The sequence below is a fragment of the Pempheris klunzingeri genome, chromosome 13 (assembly GCF_042242105.1).
Source record: "Pempheris klunzingeri isolate RE-2024b chromosome 13, fPemKlu1.hap1, whole genome shotgun sequence".
Taxonomy (NCBI): domain Eukaryota; kingdom Metazoa; phylum Chordata; class Actinopteri; order Acropomatiformes; family Pempheridae; genus Pempheris; species Pempheris klunzingeri.
The window spans coordinates 12070585-12090880 of record NC_092024.1 but is presented as its reverse complement, the minus strand read 5'-3'; the positions used below and the strand labels follow the sequence as shown (position 1 = coordinate 12090880).

General features: G+C 40.5%; 2 protein-coding genes across 3 annotated transcripts; one reads left to right on the top strand and one right to left on the bottom strand.

The window, feature by feature from the left end:
- Positions 1 to 839: 839 nt before the first annotated feature.
- Positions 840 to 11990, bottom strand: kif15 (kinesin family member 15). Its single transcript, XM_070842098.1, has 35 exons — positions 11910 to 11990; positions 11561 to 11591; positions 11038 to 11224; positions 10840 to 10916; positions 10678 to 10715; positions 10495 to 10592; positions 10226 to 10405; positions 9764 to 9973; positions 9541 to 9666; positions 9077 to 9199; positions 8806 to 8953; positions 8525 to 8610; positions 8186 to 8395; positions 7762 to 7939; positions 7525 to 7666; positions 6768 to 6909; positions 6459 to 6626; positions 6237 to 6365; positions 5847 to 5952; positions 5559 to 5724; positions 5327 to 5477; positions 5138 to 5223; positions 4955 to 5033; positions 4772 to 4858; positions 4578 to 4682; positions 4308 to 4430; positions 4044 to 4190; positions 3858 to 3953; positions 3092 to 3256; positions 2751 to 2845; positions 2592 to 2658; positions 2468 to 2505; positions 2220 to 2352; positions 1553 to 1684; positions 840 to 1454 (listed from the first exon to the last, which is right to left on the bottom strand). The coding sequence occupies exons 1-35, from the start codon at positions 11935 to 11937 to the stop codon at positions 1380 to 1382; spliced, it is 4152 nt and encodes a 1383-aa protein (XP_070698199.1). The 5' UTR covers positions 11938 to 11990; the 3' UTR covers positions 840 to 1379.
- Positions 11991 to 13955: 1965 nt separating this feature from the next.
- On the top strand, positions 13956 to 20112 carry tacc3 (transforming, acidic coiled-coil containing protein 3). Of its 2 annotated transcripts, none has more exons than XM_070842359.1 (17): positions 13956 to 14031; positions 15061 to 15226; positions 15527 to 15642; positions 15725 to 15771; positions 15857 to 16973; positions 17092 to 17143; positions 17245 to 17407; positions 17589 to 17647; positions 17740 to 17870; positions 18035 to 18122; positions 18256 to 18384; positions 18949 to 19016; positions 19109 to 19152; positions 19246 to 19406; positions 19508 to 19614; positions 19697 to 19817; positions 19898 to 20112. In XM_070842359.1, exons 2-17 carry the CDS (start codon positions 15062 to 15064, stop codon positions 19961 to 19963), a joined length of 2634 nt encoding a protein of 877 aa, XP_070698460.1. In that variant the 5' UTR covers positions 13956 to 14031; position 15061; the 3' UTR covers positions 19964 to 20112. The 2 variants fall into 2 exon arrangements, with proteins under 2 accessions (XP_070698460.1, XP_070698459.1); XM_070842358.1 differs by having other exon boundaries at positions 15515 to 15642.
- The last annotated feature ends 184 nt before the right edge of the window (positions 20113 to 20296 follow it).

Genomic DNA, 20296 nt, shown 5'->3' with positions numbered 1-20296 from the left:
TCAGCTGTCAGACTCACGGTTTTTGAACTATCGGGCCCAAAGCAACAGGAAACCACTTCAACTCCCTCATTCACTCTTATTTTGGCTCTGAAATTTTTGACCAAAACCACAAAGTTTGGACTTTTAAAACAGATCAGTTTTTCAACTTTATCCAAACAAATTACATACCTTCATCTTCAGCAAAGTCTTCTGCTGCTCTCTGTGCTAGCAACAGCTCCTGATTGGCTGGTTGGACCCCCTGCAGTTTGTAGTACTACTAGTACTGTACTCCTAGTACTACAGCTAGTACTACTGTTACCTGTACTACTACTACTACTTCCACTAGCTTTACTCATATTCTTTGCTGTTCAGCTTTTCCAACAGTCGATTCTTCCAGTTTTACTTTCACTTGTTCTCAGCATTATGCTGCAGTTGAGCTTTCAGCTTTTCAGCTACATTCATTTAGCATTTCAGCATCTTCAGCGATGCTTTGCGACTTCATTCAGCGGACAGCATTCACACTGCAATTTCTTCAGGAATTGCAAATTTATTCTGCTACACTTTGGTGCAATAAGTACTAGCACCTGCAACCTGACAAATCCTGGATAAATGTTTACCGTGGCAACATTATTATGCATACATGCATATCTGAAAATGTGAAATATGCAAATCATATCAAGTATTAGAAGGGTTACTTTTTTGATCAGCTTTTGATTTACCACTATTAGCTATCAAAAGAGCTGCATGAATGAAAATCTTCATTCACAAGCTTTTGTCCCATTTTGAGTTTTTGTGATGAGATTTATATTTGCTGTCCCATTAATGTTGTATGTAAAGTGGGGCATTAAAGCTTACCAGAGTTAGGGGAAAAAATCATTTAATTACAGTATTAAAAATGTCATTATACTAAAAGACATTGGCTATACAATTCAGTCTGATAGGACAAACCAGAGATACAACTGACAGGGTCAACAATCACAGCACCAGACATCAGCGTCTAAAAAAAAGAAAGTATGAACATAAAACTGTTTTCACATTAAGATGCTATTCAGCATTGTTGTAATTTCAGTGTAGCCTGAGAGCAATGTGAGAAGGCGTATAATGCAACCCAATAAGACGAAGTAAAGATGCAGCCGGACTAACGGAGTCCAACTCAGTCTGTCGCTGCTGTAACATCAGATCAGCGTAAAGTTACAGTACGTTTCCAGGCAATTTGTAAAGAGGGGTAATAACATGAACACGTCATAAGCACAATGATTACTGCAAATTATAGAAAAACAAAAATCATGTAATTTAAGTAAAAAAATATAATAAAAATAAAACACTTTTTGACTGGAAAGGAGGCAAGTTTATCTACGATGAAACGGTAAAAAAAAACCAAAAAAAAACAAAACAGGGATTTAGGTCATCTCCAGCGGTGGACATCCAATATGGTCTCGCATTAAGCTTACCTCCGTTCTGAGCTTTTCATTTTCCTTTAAAAAACAAAAAAAATGCACGTCAATGTGATGAGTTAACGATACTCATGTGACCAGAGAGAAATATCCTTTCCTTACAGCAGTCTGTTAGTTACCTCTTGAAGTTTGGTGTTTTCCTTTTTCAGCTTCACCAGATATTCAATCCTCTGTTTGTGATTCTTGTGCCCCACAAGTTTTCCGTTCTCCTCAGACAGCTGAACATTCTGCTTACGGAGAACCTCATTCTCCTATCGAACAGAAAATATATCAATACTGCAGTTCTAATTATCGATTAGTCAACTGACGGAAAAGTAAAAGGCAACAGCTTTGATAATGGATCGACTGTTCGAGCCATGTTTCAATTAAAAAATAATGGTTTTAGTTTCTCCAGTGTGTGAATTCGCAGCTTTTTTCTGTGTTATATCACATAAACTGAATAGCTTACTGTGTGCTGTTGGTCAAACACAGACAGACATACCAACAGGCCTTCTTCACCAGAAACAACTTGGTGTGAATACTAAATTTTAATGATGAATTTGAATGTGAAATAAAATATGATCAGGTGTAACTGCACACGGTGCTCCAGCTTGACTTGAAATGTGCTGATTAAAGAAGTTGCTGTACGGTGAAATCTTTAACTATCATTGGCAAACCCCAATCAGGAACTCATTCACAGTCTTCCTCTGAGGACTTGTATACCAAATTTCAGCTGCTGTCTAACTTGCCCAGGAGTCTAATTCCTTTTCTTCAGTGATAGATACACTCATCTGCTGTGGGTCTGACCTGGATCAGCTTGTCCTCTTCCTGTATCCTCTGGCTGAGCTCCCTCAGCTCTAGACAACGGTTCCTCAGCTCAGTGGTCAGCTCCTGAACGCAGGTTTGAGACTGGGCCAACATCGACTCCTGCGCCTGCAGCCTAATCCCCAGCACAAAAACCAAAAAGAGCTCGTCAAACGTCACGCATTAATGAAGGATCGGAATAACACACAATGACAAATCACTAATTAATCGACTTCACTGAAGGTGCTTACCTTTGTTGAGTATCAGACAGCTTCTGCATTATTTTGCTCTGTTAATGAATGAGAGAGGAACAACAAATAAAGTGACTGTTCAATAAAGAAGACAAATAAAACCAACAGATGAACAAACACAAACCTTCTCTGCTCTCTCCTCCTGTAGCTCATTAATAATGGACTGCTTGATGGCGTTATTCAACTCCTCACTGAAAATTTCAAGATAATATTATTAGTGATAATCAGTTCTGCAATCAGCAGTGGATGATCTAATATTTTGTAGAGCGGTGAGTGGCCTAACCCAGTGTTATTTCCATTCTGGCTCTGCTTGGTGTAAAACTGGTCAAGTAAAGCCTGGATCTCCATTCGGACCATCTCTTTCTCACTCAGCTGCATCTGAGGGCAGTGAAAACAACAATAACGATAGACTTAAGAGCACTAAAATGTATGCCATTCATTCTATTCAAAAATGCTATGCATACTACAAAAAACATTTTAATGAAGTGACGTACAGCTTTTTAAATTTAGTCTAGTCAAGAGGTTTTAGTCTGGAGTAGAAAACAAAGATCATCATGCTAAATGAATATTTCAGTGCATTGATGAATGGCTTTAGATTAATTAAACTTTGGCACAGAGATTTACCTTAAGCCTTTGGATCTCCTCGTTCTTGGCAGCTCTCTCTGCATTCAGCTCGGTTAAAAGAATCTCCATGGTCATCATGGAGGAGCGTCGATTCTCCAGCTCCCTCTCCTGGTTCTCCAGCACCTGGGTCAGGTCTCGGCTGAAGCTTCCTGGAGTGCCGGGTGTCTTGAGAAACAAAGAAATTAACAGAAAAAAAGATTAGCACATAAACAAAGTAAAATAAAAACAAGCTACAAGTGGTTTATTTTTGAACACAGAATTAAGCCAAATAGCACATTTAATACAACCACAGTTGACCAAAAGGCTGAACAGGCTTAAACGCCAAGATAAAGATGAAGAAGATGAAATAACAAATGAGAATAACAATAAGCATGTCAATAATGATGATAACATAATTGCAGCACAATAGAGGATAAAGTCATGGTGTCAAATGGCATCAAAAATTTAGGTGGGTCTTCAGCAGCTAATTAAAAGTTTCCAGGGCCTGAGCCGTTCTGCTATGAACAGGTAAACTGCTCCAGAGAATAGAATCTGCCAGTGCAAAGGATGGGTCATTTCTATTTCTGCGCCTGGATCTCGCAACATACGCCAGAAAATCTTAAAATAATTCTTGAAACGAAAAAGAAGCCAGAGAAGAGAGGCCAGTACTGGTGTTATGTGATCATGCTTTCTTTTTCCACTTAAGACAGATGACTGCATTTTGTACAAACTGCCGACAATGAATGTAAGGGAACAAAAGAACAAAGAGACCACAGAAAAGTCTCACCCGAGGTAATGATTTTGGTGTGAATGTCTGCTCAACAAGGGGTTTGAAACTGCCATTTCTGAGAGTCCTTTCAACAGCTTCTTGCTGGTGTTGCACCTGATAAGAGTTTTATAATTAGTAATTTTGACTCTCTTACCTTACTGATCATTTATTCACTCTGAGCTGGGATGATTAAAAAAACTTCACCTTCTGCTGTAGACTCTGTATGATGATGACCTTCTGGGCTGTTTGCTCCTGAGATGCTTGGAGGAGGCTGTTCTGCTCATCTAAAACCTTGGTCAGTCTCTCAACCTCCTCAGTGGCATAAGCAACCTCCTCCTGCAACAACTCGACCTGAGGACAGACGCACACATTATGTATACCTATCTACAAAACTGCTCAGAATGTTAATCATTTCCAATAATCCACATAAAATGTACAAACATGGGTGTTTGACATGATCAAACTTGCCTCTATTCTGTTGGATGCAACCCGTCTGTCTAAAGTTTCTTTCAGGTCACAGATTTCTATCTGCATCTTGGAGTTTTGCTCGCTGATATCTTCCCTTTCAAGGCAGGCAGCATTGCACTTGGCCTGGAAGAGCAATGACATTATTGTTATAAACATGCGGTGATTGATTCAAACAGTAAACATATTTACAGTATGAGGTGGTAGAGTAAAGGAATTATTTTATTAAATTATTTAAAACAAATACAGGGTAAAATAAGAGGGGTATAGTACTGTGATATCTCTGATGTCTCCAGACAGATGGGTAATGGTCTGGTCCTTCTGGCTCAGCTCACACCGGAGGTCTCTGGTTTGGTTAATCAGATCTAAAACAACATCCTGTCAAAAAACACAGGTGGGATTCAGCAGGGCAGCAGACAAACAGCAGTTATATTAGAAGAAATAAGATATTAGTCACTCATGCTTACTTTGTCCTGTTCAATCTTCTGCTCCAGGACTTTAATTGTTTCATTGGCAGAGTTAACATTTTGCCCAAGATCGACAACTTTGGATGCCTTCAAAACAAAAATCGACAATCAGCTTTAGCCTATGAGCCTCAACTATTATGTCAAATACTTTTTTCAAACATGTATACTGTTTTTAGGACTGACCTGTTGTTGATTTTGTATCGTCAGGTCTGAGACTTGTTTTCTCAACTGTGTATTCTGCTCCACAGTTTCAATAAGTTCTCTGAAGGAATGCACAGAGGTCACTCATGTTAATACAGGAGTCATTTTAAATGCTGAACAATTTTATAAACAATGTTACAAATGCTACAGACACACAAAACTCACTTTGATGTACTTTCTTTATTTTCTCTTAACTGCGAGATCAGGGTGTTTGTGTGCTCTTGCTCAAGCTGCAGAGAATTATTTAATTCCTACAACACAAAAATAACAGAATAGACAATACAGACAGTTGGGAGACCACAGCCTACATTTGATAATAAAAATGGCCATAGCGGAGTTCATGAGTTCACTAACCGTGAGCTGTGCCTTCAGTTTGTCCACCTCCTCCTGCCTGTCCTGCAGCTGCTGTCTTGCCTGGTCAGCTTCAAACTTGGCCTCAGCTTGCAGCTGGTCAAATGAATCCTGCAGTGTCCGGTGCTGCTCCAGGAGCTGCTCCCACTCCAGCCTGGAATGATGAGCACGGTACTTGTGGACACGTAAACACATCAGATTGAAAAGAGTCACAATGCAACAGACTCATGCTTACTGGACTTTGTCAAGTTGGAGCTGTGTGCTGATTAGACTGCTGGAGAACTGGCTCATCTCTCTCTGCTGATTAATCTGCCCATCTCTTAGTTCGTTCTTCGCGGTGGCCAGTTCCTTATCAGACGACTGTAGCACCGTGCGCAGATCACGGATTTCACTCCTCAGCACTGAAAGGACGGGAAAGAAAGAAGCTTCACTTTGGTACTCTTGCCCCTGCCTCAGTCTGACTTCAAAGTTCAACACGAACAGAAGTGCAGGAAGGCAAACGGGTGAAACATCAGAACTTTACCTTCTGCGGCTTGCTGCTCTGACTGAAGGCTCTGTTGCAGCTCACTGACAGTTTGTTGCAGGTTCAGCTGATCTCTGCTCTTGTCTGCTCGCTCACTAGAAAGTAGCTACATTAGGTGAAAAGAACAATTTGGAAAACAACGTCAATGGTGCTATATACACAACATTCAGAACTACTTGCTTGTCGGCTACACCTCCCCCTCCCTTTGTGATCTCAGCAAGGTGCTGTGAGCCACAGAGAAAGTGACAACAAGATAAACAATGAAACAAAGTTACCCTTGTGAGAACAATGTCAGGTGAAAATTCCTACAAATGAAATTAAAATATTTCTTAAATAACATTAAATTTCAACAAGACAAAACTGGAAATGGGGAACATGAGGAAATTCTACCTCATTCCTGCGGTCAGACTCTTGTGATATCACAGTGATCTGTTCCTCAAGTTTTTCAATTTGCTGTAACAGCTTGCCGTTCTTTAGCTCCTCCTCATTCAGCTGTGTCTGGACACGACTAGCTTGCTCCTGTTGAGAAGTCGGAGAAAGTACGAGACAATAAGAGGACTTTATGGGGTTTTTTTTGTACCCACATGTAAGGGATAATCCACAATGCTGTACCTGCACTTGACGCAGTTCCTCAGTCAAGGCCATCTCAGACATATCTGAAGGAGGCTCCTCTGCCCAAATATTGTCTGCATTACTGTCTGTCCCATTCAGGTGTTCTGGGCTAGAGAGAGGCACGAGACGGGACCGCAAGTTGTATGTTTTGGTGGGCGTTGTGAGAATCTGGTACAACGGATATTTGAAAGATAAAAGAGCACGATTGTTTTTACAATGCATGTTAGAGACAACAAAAGTACAGTATCTTAAATAATGAGGTTACAGTTTGCCTCACAGTGGATCTAAATACTTTCAGCATCCACTCACCCTTATAGTTTCAACGTGAATTCTGTTCAGCTCAGAGACCTCCTGCTTTTTGTAAGCATTTGTGGCTTCCAAAATGTTTTCCAAATGCCTGTTGGACTTGTCAAGGTATCTTTTCTCAGACTCCAGCTGAGACATCTGTTTCCTGTAACACAACGCACAATCCAAATACCCTGTTAAGCTCCATGAGCCTATAAAGTCATTGAATCAAAAATGGCATCTTTCATTAAGATTATAAAATAAAGCCACCTTACACTGAAAAGAAATATGATATTCTAGTAGTCTAAATAAGAAACAGCTTCTACCTGAAGCTAGAAATCAGAGCTCGGCAACACTAATGTAAACAAATAGTGGATTTAATAAGTAAGGAGGGTTTAACGACATCAAATATAGGAAAGTAAGATACAAAGATAAAAAACAAAGATATTATTTTGCCAGCTCAACCACCCCAAATGGAGGTCAGGAAATTAGGATGCATTTTCCTTTAATAAATCTGTCCTACACTTATTTGGCCTTATTTCACTGCACAGACAGCATTCAGAAAAAATGCTGTGAGAAAAAATGTGTCCAGGAAACGAGTCTGTACACTGTGTGCTCCCAAAGGTTTTTACTGTTACTAGATTTCATCGTGGCAAAATGTCTTGGCATATATTTTCAGGTTTTGGAGGGTCTTGTTCCTAAGCATCTGCTAAGCTTTTCAGGATAATGCCCATGTGAATTTAGTTTAAGAGTGGTTTTCTTCATTGAATAGCCTCCTTACTTGGTGACTTCTTTGTACTCCTCAAAGGCCTGAAGGGCGGCTGTGAGGTCAGACTGTTTCTGAAGTAGCTGAGCCTTCAGCCTCTCAGCTGTAGCTGCTGAGGAAGGATCTGCAGCCACAGAGGTTAAGGAGGCTGCTGGGGCTGTGGAGGAACATGAGTTTATTGATATGTGAACAGATATAGTTTACAGTACAAGTACTTGACCTTTTCTTTGTTAAAGCTGATAATGAACTTACTCTCCATGAGTCTCTCCGTCTCCATAGTCCTCTGGAAGGCCTCTTCCAGCTCAACAGCAACATGGGCTGCAGCGTCTTCAGCTCTCACCACTGATTCAAGAGATCGGAGTAAGCGGTTCTCCGCTCTGAGGCTGAAGTTCTCTGCTGCATATCTAGTCATCTTTGGGTGATGCTCAACCTAAAAAGGAATCAAGTGTGACACACATGAACATGGAAAACAGCCTTTTAGAGTAAGCAACGATTAAGAAACCTATCTTGGGTTTCAGAGGAAATAAATTATGTCATTCATTGTCTGCAGCAACTTTAGAGAGCTTTTTGATGTTTGAACTACAGGCCCTGCACACTCACCACATATCCACGCATTATACATACTCAGCCATCAGCAGCAGGTTAGGCAGTGCTCAAATGGTATTACATTTTGTACCTGATCGCTCAAGATCTTGATCTCTTCTTTCAGCTGGTCAATCAGAGCCTGAGACTCCTTGTCTGTCAGGAAGCCTTGTCCTGCCTTCAACTTCTTCTCGAGGCGAGAGATGTGGTCCTCTCGAAACCTGACAATCATTCGGCTGGAATGGATGAACTTGTCTTTCTGGGCCCAGGCCTCCTCAAGCTGAGCAACCTTCTTGAGCGATATCTGAGTGCAAGTCAGAAATGACAGTAAGTTTCCCTGCACTAGCATTATTTCCTAACAGCTGCTTAATATCCAAAAAGAGAGGACAATGCAAAAAACAAAAAAACAAGAAACAAAAACAACTTCCCATACCCTTTTCTCCTCTTCTTGTTTCTTCCACAGACGAATGGCAGCAATAAACTTTGCTTTATATGAGACATCTATTTCTGTGGATGGAACTGATGAGAAAAGCTGATTTACACTTTGCAACATATCAGAAAACATCAGTTTAAAAGCATGTAACTTTCATTAGTGACATAGTAACCCCAGTTATTGTATCTAATACATTGCTGTATTAATTTTAAATGTGTGCAAATGGTTTACAGAGGAAGAGGGGCCAAAGGTTAATATATGTTTGGTCTATGTATGGTTACCCGTGGGGAGTTTAGGTCCACCTGGCGCTACATCTCTCCCATAGTCCACTGCTTGAGAGCCCAGTGCCTGTGCGAGCTGCTCCTTCAGTTTCTTCACTTCAGCTTGTAACTGCCTCACATTTCCTTGTGTGTCTTCATTGATAATGGCCTGGCAACACAGAATTATTGCACATAGATGAAACCATGAAATGCTCTACTTTTGAAATCACCAGAACTTGGTTAGGTTTAGTCTGTTTTAATACAAAATAGAGTTGTGTTTGATGACAGATACCTTATTCTTGATCAACTTTGCTCTCTGTGCAAACTGCAAGGTAGACAGTGTTTCTCCAAAGCACTTTGAACCAGGATGTACATTGGCTATGATGTAAGTCTTTGCATTTCCTCCAAGAGAGTCCTGAAAGAACAATAAATAGTTACTGTATATACTATCCAATATATACTCAAATCATAAAGAACATCTTAGTGTTCTAAGAAAGCAAAAAGAAGTCTATAAATAATTGTAAAGCCAAACTCAATACTTGAATGTCAAGTGCATAAATCGAAAATTATTCATTTTAATCTGAACCAAGTCACATCACCAGCAGGATTTTATACACAAGCTCTTTCCAAAAACAAACATCAATACTGTTTTCAGTAGACATAACTACAAAATGAAATAACACCGATACACAGCAACATAAGACATTCTCCACCAAAGCCACACCCAAGATGTATTTTACATTCAGAAACACTCACCCTTAGCAAGAAGGTGAGTTTAGAATCCCTGTAGCAGATGTGGCGGTTCTTCCCATTGGAAACATCAACCAGTGCCATGATCACCTGACCAAGGCACATGAGGGAGCGATTGATACTGCTGGCCTCCTGAAAAACAAACAATGCAGACAACAGCTGTTTGCAAGAGCAAAAATCATGACTGTAGCACCTCAGAATGAGACTGAATCCAAGAACGAAGCCTAACCTTGAGTCTGGAGCCCTCTGTGTGTGTGTCTTTCTGCCTCTCAGACCCTGCCAGATCTACCAGGTTCAACTGAGACATTCGGATGTTCACCACTTCATTGATGGACTCTTTGGACTCCAAAGTCATGGTGAACACTGCATGAGATCTTGAAGACTCGCGGTTCATGGAGGTGGAGGCCACCCGTCGATTACGCCAGCCCATAGACAGCACCTAAGTGGTTTTAAACACAAATTCTGTAGACTACCACGGTACACGTCTAAAGATGATCCCAACTCTGTAAAAATTTGACACTGGTCAATAAACAAGCTTTATATTTTTGCAAAAAAATTATTTCTTACATTTTGAATCATTGAATTGGATACATAGTCCCTTCTGACTAGTTCGACATGAGTGTTACCATATGTATCATCTATTAAAAGTATAATAACCTTCTATGAGTGAAAGCAAGAAGGGAATTTATACCTGGTAGGCTTCAGCAGCTGAGTTGACAAACTTCTCCACAGCTCCCTCAACAAACACACCTTTCTTGATGTTCTCCCTGAGGAAAAGGCTGGCAGAAGCTGTGTCCAGAAGGTCATATATTTGCTCATTGTATATCTCAATAAATGAACATTTGCAAAGGAAACTCTTGGACTGGCCAGACTTTGAGGAAAAAGAACAAAATCCATTAGAAAACAAACATGCAATGTTGGTTTACAACACGTTCACGATGATGAAATGCTTCAGCTCACCCCTTCCACCTCTCGGTTGATGAGAAAAAATAGGTATTCAAAACTTCGAGGAATAACCCCCCTTAGTTCATCTGTGAAGTTATCCAACTCAGATGGTCCTAGAGCGAGAGAGAAAAAAAAACAATTATTCTCCTGCAGGACCTTAAAGGATTTTGGTACACAATATGAATAATATATTCTCACCAAGCATGGTGAACGTTTTCCCTGAGCCTGTCTGTCCACTGCAGAATAGAGAGAACTCTGATAAGGAAGTGAACGGATGGTGCACATGCAGCACAACGCAGAGTGACTGCGCAATAAAGTATTTTCAGTTTAGTACTGTGCATAAAGATATAGGTGACTTACTAGGCAAATATTGTACCATTGTAGCCATTCATGCAAGACTCCACAATATTCTTGGCCACACTGGAGAATACAGAGTCCTGTTGAAGGATGACAAATAAGGATCACACACAAGTTGGCCATAGATCCCCCCACTGACGAACCAAGTTATTGATAATCACTCAAGCTAATTTGACCCATGCATGTTGATAATACAATAACCTGAGATGTGTCCATGTCAGCAACATGATCATAGGTGAAGGTTCGTGGTTCTGGTTTTGAGAGCAGACGGATGGTGTTGGGTGAGGTGACTGTGAGACACAGATTCTGATCTCCATCAGTGGTCAGCCCAGTGCCCTGGGTCAGAGGTCGCACTCGCACAAAAACTTTGATGGAGTCACTGTCACTGCTGTGAAACCACAAATAAAAATAAAACCACTTGTAAGACACACAAATTGAGTTGATAATTGATAATTACAACATGACATGAGAGCGTTTACTCAATTATAACTTATTTAACTGTACATTATCCCCAGTAAAAACATTAAACCTACTAGTCAAACTCACAATCACCTCACAAAGCAAACAGTAACCACAGAACAATTTCTGTATGCGCATATAAAAAGCTACATACACCTGATCCAGGTCCATATACTGACTGGTGTTAGCTAAAACTACACTTTAACTAGTGTCTGTAACTCTTTTCTTTGGATGAAACAAGTAAAGCGTCCTAAACGTATATTACCTTGCAGCAAGTTGGGTTGAATCGCAAACTCCTGTCAACAAAATGAAAGGATTGTTGGTTAAAGTATGTTTGGCCGATGCTTTGACTTAATAACTGTATATAAATAGAGTAACTTATATAAATGCACTAGTGTTTATAGTTATGTCATGTTACTGCGAATTCAAAATGTCTATATGAAGGCAGCAGCGTTAAATGGAGGTAGCTCGGTCATGTTAGCTGATTGGGTTAACTAGCTTGCTAAGGTCACCAGAGAAAACAGTGAGCATTAGCTTGATTAACTTTAGCAGCATGTTGACAACATAATTAGTTTCCTAACCGAACAAATAAACATTTGGAGCGCTAACTTTACCTTTCCCACTGTAACTCATCGTTGACATATAAATGTTCGCCGTTATGTAGTAAAATCAAGTCTCTTCATAGCAGAGTCGGACGTAACAGGAAGACTCTGTTTACGTCCCTCAAAATTGGCGGGCAGGTCCGCCTCTTCTTCTTCTTCGGCCTCTAATCAGGCTACAAACCAGTGGGAAACCTCTGTGTCGCCACCTACATCTGAGTTACGACATACCAGGTGTTAAAGATCAGATCGGCAACACTTAGTCCGGAGTATCTTTCAGCACCAAGTCTCCTTTTAGGGGGAAACAGTCTCAAACAGCGTCCACACTTAAACAAGCCAATTTAAATGAACAACTCCATGCCGAAGAGACACTGTGGAGCTGGTTGCACCTGGATTGAATCCCACACTGCTGAACTCTGATTGCACTAGTACACGTGATCAGACATTATAATTATGAAGTATTTGTGAATTTGAATTGAAAGTAGTTATTGGACACATGCGGATTTTTTTTTTTTTTCCAATAGCTTCCATATAATGTGATGTAGGGAATCCATATCAATACCAGAAATGATTACTACACATGCAATATAGAATATACATCTCCCTATTGGACTTTAGAGCATCTTGTCTTTTGTATTAATATTCATACAAAAAAGCTTCAATGCAATGTGATGCTGTGAGTCCAAATCAATACCAGAAATTATTACAACAGTGGACAAAAGTGGGGACACAGGTCTTTAATTTTTCATAGCTTTCAATGATACACCTGAGCAGTGATTCTCAGTTACACTTGCTGGATGTTTTTGGAAGAAAACAACCTAAGACTAAGCTAGACTAAAAAGTTAAAGAATAGCTTGTAGTTGAACCTGTGTTCTTAATAGGCTACTAACAGTTAACTACTGGTTAACGTTATGTTAACCCAGGCGGCTTCACTGACCAGACTAATGTAACTTAACCTTAATTTATAGGCTGTAACTTGATGTTAGTTTGGTCAGCTGTCAGAGTGCAGTGCTGCTGGCTAGCAAACTGTTTGCAGAGCAGGACTGCAGAGTAAAACATGTGACTGGTCATTTGCTAACCTGGAGACCCAATCAGGTAAAAACAGGTGTTGGAAGGACACCTCTGACCACTGAATGGGTTACTGACAGACCTTAATACACCAGCCTGATGCTGGAGAATTAATCTTTTCAGCATATCCTGCTTTTTCTAGGTCAAGCAGACTGGATGTATATTTGCCTGACATGGTGTACTCGGGTCATTTATATAGTTGTCTCATTCAGGTGGTTTTCTAGTGCCGTTGTTTTATATTACTATTTTACATTAAAGTCTAGGGCGGGACCCTGTCGCAGGCTGAAGTTCCTGGATGTGCCAGTCTGATCTATGATGGATAGGAGCGTCAACCACAATGAGTCATTATACCAGTTTAACTCCAGTCAAACAGTCTATGATTCATATTCCTCCTCCTCCTAAACGGATATGTGTTTATATCCATTAAACTAGTTTACTACTGATTTGCAATGATTTCAAGCAAAGATTAAATAGGGTATTTCATCAAAATTATTTCTCTAAATCGCCTCCCGTTTTTATCTCTTTCAAGAAACAGATTGAAATTTGTTGTCATCAAACAGGGTTCAGTGACTTCACTGTCTCCCCGCCTCACTTCCCACTTCCCTTTCAATGTGCCCGTACAATCCAAATCACTTTAGTATTGACACACCGAAAACAATCAATACAGTGACCCAAGTATGTCTATGTGTACAACAGGATTATCAGTTTAATCAAATCATTATTTATTTATTTTACAATATTTCTTATATCTACATGTGTGCCTGATCACAGTGGCTGAGTCTTTACTTGTTAGAGGACACATCTTTCTATTTCTATCATCTTTGAAGCCGCCTGTTGGATCATATCCGCTCTTTAGCGCGATTGGCTGCTTAACCAGGAAGCGCGTTTCATTTGAATGTTTCTAGCGATTCTATTGGTGCGTTTCAAGACTTTTAAATTCCAAACGGTTGTCATCCGAGCAAGACGTGTGAGGTCTTTTTCAAAAGCACATTAGTCTGTCTCTGCCACCCTCAAGTTGAATCATCTGACAAAAGACGTTATCATTTCGGCCGACTGCATCTGTTTTGAGGTAGGTGGTGAATATAGGATAATAATATAGCACCGTGAACGCTCCCCACCGTCGTCTGTTTATTAAACGTGATCCAAAGTTGCCTCCACTGTATGTAAACTTCTAACGGCAGTCCTCAAAATAACGTTATTTTAAGTTACCAGTTAGCTTAGCTAGCTTAGCATTTATCGTTAATTTAACGTTATCCTCAGATGGAAATCACATCAGTCTTTCCAGGTCCCTTAAAAGTGTTTAACCGACTTAACAAACGCTAATGTCATTTCACCGATAATACTTTAATACACCTTGTTCAAAGCAGACACTCTGCATATCGCACTACGGAAAGTACAGCCAACAATTACATAGTGGGACTCTTTAAGTGGAGCAGAGCCATTGTTAATGTAACGCTATACATGTGCTCCTTCTGCTAGAACAACTTAAAATGAGTACTGTGGAAAAAAGTGTGTGCAATTTGTTTAAACCACTTAAACTTAAGCCAGCATACACACCTCTGTGCCCTATAGGCTGAACATTATTGGATTGTTCAAAGCTTATATATCATTTATATTGATATTATATTAACAATTCTACATTGTATGATAATGTTTTTTTGACCTTTTGAGAAGACCTGTGACCAATAATTCACTTGTTAGTGCTCTCTAGTGGAAACACTATGTAATGGCTGCATGGTTTCTACTTCAAACATTTTCACATTGTTGTACTGCAATTTCTTGTAACTTATCAGCCAACATTTTATCTGCAATAAACTAATATTTGCAGACGGCATCATTGCTTTTCCAGTTAAGGAGTGTTTTATACTAATACAAATGGCATGAGCAAACCAAGATTAAACTCAGTAAATTAAGTTGAGTGTGTCTAGATTTGTTAACTTTCTGTGTTATCTTTGTCTGTGCAGGTCATTTTTACTCACTACAGTAAACTCCACAACTGGTCTTATCAGCTGGGTGCAGCTTTGAGGACAGCGCCTCCCCCAGAGCGCAGTCAGGCCGATCCAGCCCTGTAACTCACAGTTCGTCTCTGCTTTTACAGGATGAGTTCTGTCGACGTGAACGACGAGAACCGTGGGGTCTGCCCAGGAGGAAAGCAGAACAGCTTAAGTAACGACATTTTTGCTCTGGATCAGCCAACTGGGAGGCCCTCCATCCTGCGCCAGTCAGAGAACCTTCCCAGCAAGGCTGTGCCAAAGGGGACCAAGGTACAGAATCCGCTCACTTTTTATCAGATGTTGTGTCCCCCTTCTCATCTTGATACTTGTCACACACTGTAATGCCACCAGACATCTGCCTGTGTATTGTTGTTTCACCTGTTAACACTGGACATCTTTTAAAATATTTGGTACTTTAACCGTCTCCTATGACTCTTTAAACAGATTATAATTAAACTTGATATTACTTTCCTCTATTTTTTTTTTCTGTATAATTTTGTATCCAGGTAGCATTTACTATTCTGATCATATAGTGTGTGTGTGTGTGTGTGCGCGCAGGTTTGTTTTCAGACTCCAAGAAGAGATCCTGCGACTAAAAGAATTCTTTCTCCCACCAAGTCCATTAAGATGACAAGTGTGGATGAGTGTACAAAAGCAATGGACTCCTTAAATTTAGATAAAACAAAGTAAGTAGCATTTCCCATACTGCAACATGCCTCTAATGAATTGCCTGATCAATTAGTAACCAAGCCTGTTTTATTTTTACAGTACTTTGCCACAAGATGCCGCTGATCACCCTGTTGATCCCAAACAAGGTACATTTTCCAACAGCCTAAAGCTATATCCCTAAAATGTCTGTGAATGCTGAAAAATTTCTGTTAATCTTGAATTTTTCCCCAGGTGTGTCATCTTACCCTGATGATAACATGCTGATACAAAGCAAAGGAGGCTATCAGTTGGATTTCAACAACCTTGATGATATCAACCCATTTCAGGGATCTAATAAGATGATGCTCTCCCCTGCAAAGCCTGTAGTCAAAAATCCTACTGCAGATGAAAACGAGCCTCAACACACAAAACCAGAGAATATTTTGGAGGATCCCACCAAAACAGAATCTGCACTGGATGAGACGCTTCCATTTACCCCGTCTGTGGAAAACTCACTGGCTGACGCCTCTGTCGACATAAGCTCCACTGAGAGCAGTGTGATCACAGTGGTGAAGGTCCCGGCGTTCGAAGAACAAGATTTGTGCCCTGCCACACCCGACACAAAACAACCTGCTGAAGTATCTCCAAGTGATGATCAAGACAAAGTGTCAGACAATTTTGTGGAAGATGCCCCACTGCCAGTGAAAGGTTCTTACACCTTAGATTTTGACAACCTGGATTTAATCAATCCCTTCAACACTGGTGGCTCCAAAATTCAGAATTCCCCTGTTCTTGGGAGAAAGGTGCCAGTCAATAACCCACCGGTCGAGGAGCCACTTATAGAGGAGAATAAACCTGCAAGTGTTGCTGACATACCTGAGTTTGCTCAGGAGGCGCCTGTTCAGCCTGAGATTAAACCCATAGCTGCAGTGGCCCCAATCACCGCTAACGCTACCAAACCTTCAGCTGCCGAATCAACGTCCCAGTCAGCTGATGCCACAGGCAAGAAGGAGCCGGTCAAACTTGAGTTTGGTTTCGATGACGGTAGTGAGGTCAAACAGAACCCGCCATCCAAGAAATTTGGCAAAAGACCACCTGGTCTAAAATCTAAAGAGGGGAAGCTGGCACCTGATGTCAAACAATCAAAAGAGTCAATGAAACCCGATGCTGGTGATGGTGCAGATGTTCCCGTTCCTAAAAAGTCTTACTCATTTAACTTTGACAAGTTTGACGACCCCAGCTTCAATCCCTTTGGCACATCAGCAGCCATTAGCAACTCTCCAAAGTGCAGCAAGAAATCTGTCCCTGTGCTCATGGAAACAGAGCAGACGGACAAGCCTGTGGAGAAGGAAGCCTTATCACCAGCGTGGTATGTTAACCTTTTTTTTTTTGTGTGTGTGCATCGAGCATTTATTTCCAGTGGGTACTTCGCTTGCCAGCAACACTTTATTTCACTGTAAGTTTTCGTGTGCTTTTGCCCTCTGTAGCGCTGGAGAGTCTGTCCTAGCTGCTGAGCCCAGTCCTGGAGCAGTAAGAGAAGTAATTCAGTTTGACACAATCCTAAAACATTTACCCATTTACCCGTCCTTTGGTCGTATGTGTTTTTCATAAAAAATACATTTGTTTTTGTGGAATGACAGGATGCTGAACACAAAGCTGCGTCTGACCGTGACAAGGCATTTAAAGTTGAAGCTGAACAACCCGTGGACAGTCTCCCTGAGTCTTCTGAATTGTGTCAGCTGGAGCAGACGTCACAGACCGCCCTGCCAGAGGTCGATGACGAGTTTGTTCCTGGAACTGTGTGTAAGTAAAGGTTGGCCTTAACTATTTTATTTTGTCTTGTTCTACAAGAAGCTTTTAGAAATGGTCTTAAAAGGGTTCACCCCTGTTTAGTGTGCGTTTGCTTTGATGCTTTGTTCTGTATTGTAGAAATTAATTCTTTGTAAATCATCACAGCTAGTAACCTATGATCTTTTGTCTCTAGTCATGGCCAATGACTTCAATGCACAAATTGATTACCTTGAGCAGTTTGGGTCCAGCAGTGTGAGTAATTACTTCATGTATGTTTAAATTAAATTCTTTGTCAATGTCAATGCATGAACTTAACGCATCTAAATGTTTTTTTTCATCTGCAGTTCAAAGAGTCGGCATTGAGGAAGCAGTCACTGTACCTTAAATTTGACCCCCTCCTGAGAGAGAGCCCAAAGAAGTCTGCAGGCCCGGCTGCTCAGACCCATGTCTCTCGCCCCGCTGCCTTTGTTTCACGGTATGACGCACTTCTGTTTTCACTTACTCTGATTGCTGCTGTCACTGGATGTTGGCGCTGAATTTGTTCTGCTTTGGACGTCCTGTACAACAAAATGAGATTTGTCTGAAATGTAACCACTTTGACCACTTAACAAGTGAGGGTTTTTTTTTTTTTTCCCTCAGGCATGACGCTCCACAGATGGCAGAAAAAGAGACAACAATTGGACCACAGAAGGATGATTTCAAACTGTTTGATGATGCTACAACAGCAGTAAGTCACTCCTGAACTGAAGCCATTGACTGTACCTGGTGACGGCCTTTTTAAAAACAAGCTTTTGGACACAGCATTGAGTGTTTGAGTGCTACGTCTCCTAACTTGATTTATTATTGGAACTGTCATGTAGCCTCCTCCAGTCCTTGAGGGCCTCGTCCCTCCTTTCCACCAGCCAGCAAACACGGAGGATGCCATTATTGAAGTGCTGAAGTACAGTCAGAAAGACATGGATGCAGCCATCGCCAAGGTCCAGGCAGAGGTATGTACTGCTCAGTGTTTTGTGATTTGACAAATATCAGTAGTTGTTTTAAACGCTGAAAAGGACTTTTCATTTGTAGTCACTCTGTTTTGGTGCATGTGAAATACGACAGTTTAGCACAGACTGAAACAACCACACTAGACCTTGTTGATAGTTCGGTTTCAGTGGTTTTCCAAACAATCTCTGCAGCAGTTTAGAGTAATCTAATTCAAGCACAGTGGATTCTGGATTTAACACAAGCTTCTGATATCAAAGAAATGTGTTTTAAAAGGCAAATGTGAGCGATTGTTTATCTTGCAGGGATGTTGGTGCCAGCTGAATCTTATAATATATAAAGCAAGACATTAGGTGAAAAGATCAGCATTTTATTAAAAAGTGGGATAATGGTAGAAAACATGAGGGCCGCACTAGGCACAGTATTTAGTTCAGTAGCAACTGTCGGCATGAGTTTATAGGTTGGAAAAGGCCTTCAGTGTTAATAATGTGTTTGTTTTCTAAATGACATTGATAAAACAGTCTCCAGAATAATTAGTAGTTAAGTAATAAGTCTATTTTCTAAAATAGGCAAAAGAAAAAGAGGAGCAGTGGTGTGCAAAGTATAAAAAGCTACTTGATGATGGTCAAGAAATGAGGTGAGCCGTGTTCCTATTTAATTTTGTCCTTGTAATTAATGATATGTTTCTGACTTGTAGTTGACAACTTTTTTTTTTTTTTACTCACACAGGAAAATAATTGCAGAATTTGAGCTCATGATTGCAAAAATGATGGGTAAGCTGATATAAATTATGTGCATGTTAGTCTTTAGGATTTTTGATTGTAATGGTGTATTAAAAAAAGAGCTCTTTAATTTTCTGTATTCAGCTGATCAAGAGAGGGAGAGGGAGGTGTCCCAGGCAAAGCTCAATGAGGCTCTGCTGGAGAAGGAGCAAGTGTCCAGTGACCTGAACGCCATGGAGAGATCTTTCTCCGATCTCTTCAAGAGACTGGAGAAGTACAAGGAAGTCATTGAGGGTTACAAAAAGGTTAGAAAGCACAAACCTTTGCCCTTTTATAAGCACAAATACTTGACATATTTAGCAAAAGCTGTGGAAGTTATAAGTTTGTTGTTGTGCCTTTTCCCCAGAACGAAGCGACACTGAAAGCTTGTGCTCAGGACTATCTGGCAAGGATCAAAAAGGAGGAGCAGCGCTACCAGACACTTAAAGCCCACGCAGAGGAGAAAATTAGCCAGTAAGAAACCCAACTCTCCTGTGCTAACAGTGTAAATTGCAAGACTTGCAGTGTCTCAGTGACAATTATTCTTCCTCTTCAGTGCAAATGAAGAAATTGCTGAGGTGCGGTCCAAAAACAAGGCCGAGATATCTGCACTTCAAGCACAGCTGCGACGGGAGCAGCTGAAGGTGCAGTCACTGGAGAAGAGCCTGGACCAGAAGGCGAGTGAAAAAGTGAATCTGTTCTTGATGAGGTAAAATATTATACTCATAATATTCTAACTTCCCTTTTTTCCCCACAGGAGAAGGAGGCTGAAGAGCTCACCAAACTTTGTGATGAACTTATCACCAAAGTCCAGAAGGGTTGAGCTGATTTGTAAATACTGTACATTTGAATGCCTTTTTCTGTTCTTCTTTGTCAGTGACCAGATCTTTTTCTTGTGTAGTATTTTGTTTGTCTTTGTCAATGTTCTTAAAATACTGTAAAGTGTTAATAAAGATTTACAAGTTTAGTGACTGATAACTGTCTTGACATTTTTTTTTTTAAATGTCTGCATGCTTACAAACCCCTAGGGGGCAGTGTTTGTCTACGTAAAGTTTTAAAATCTTATCTGGGTTTTGGATTTTTGAGGCATTTGTGGATCTGGACTTAACGAATGGCTGTTAGAAGCCTAAAAAAGTTTTGTAGTGTGTAAAGTTTC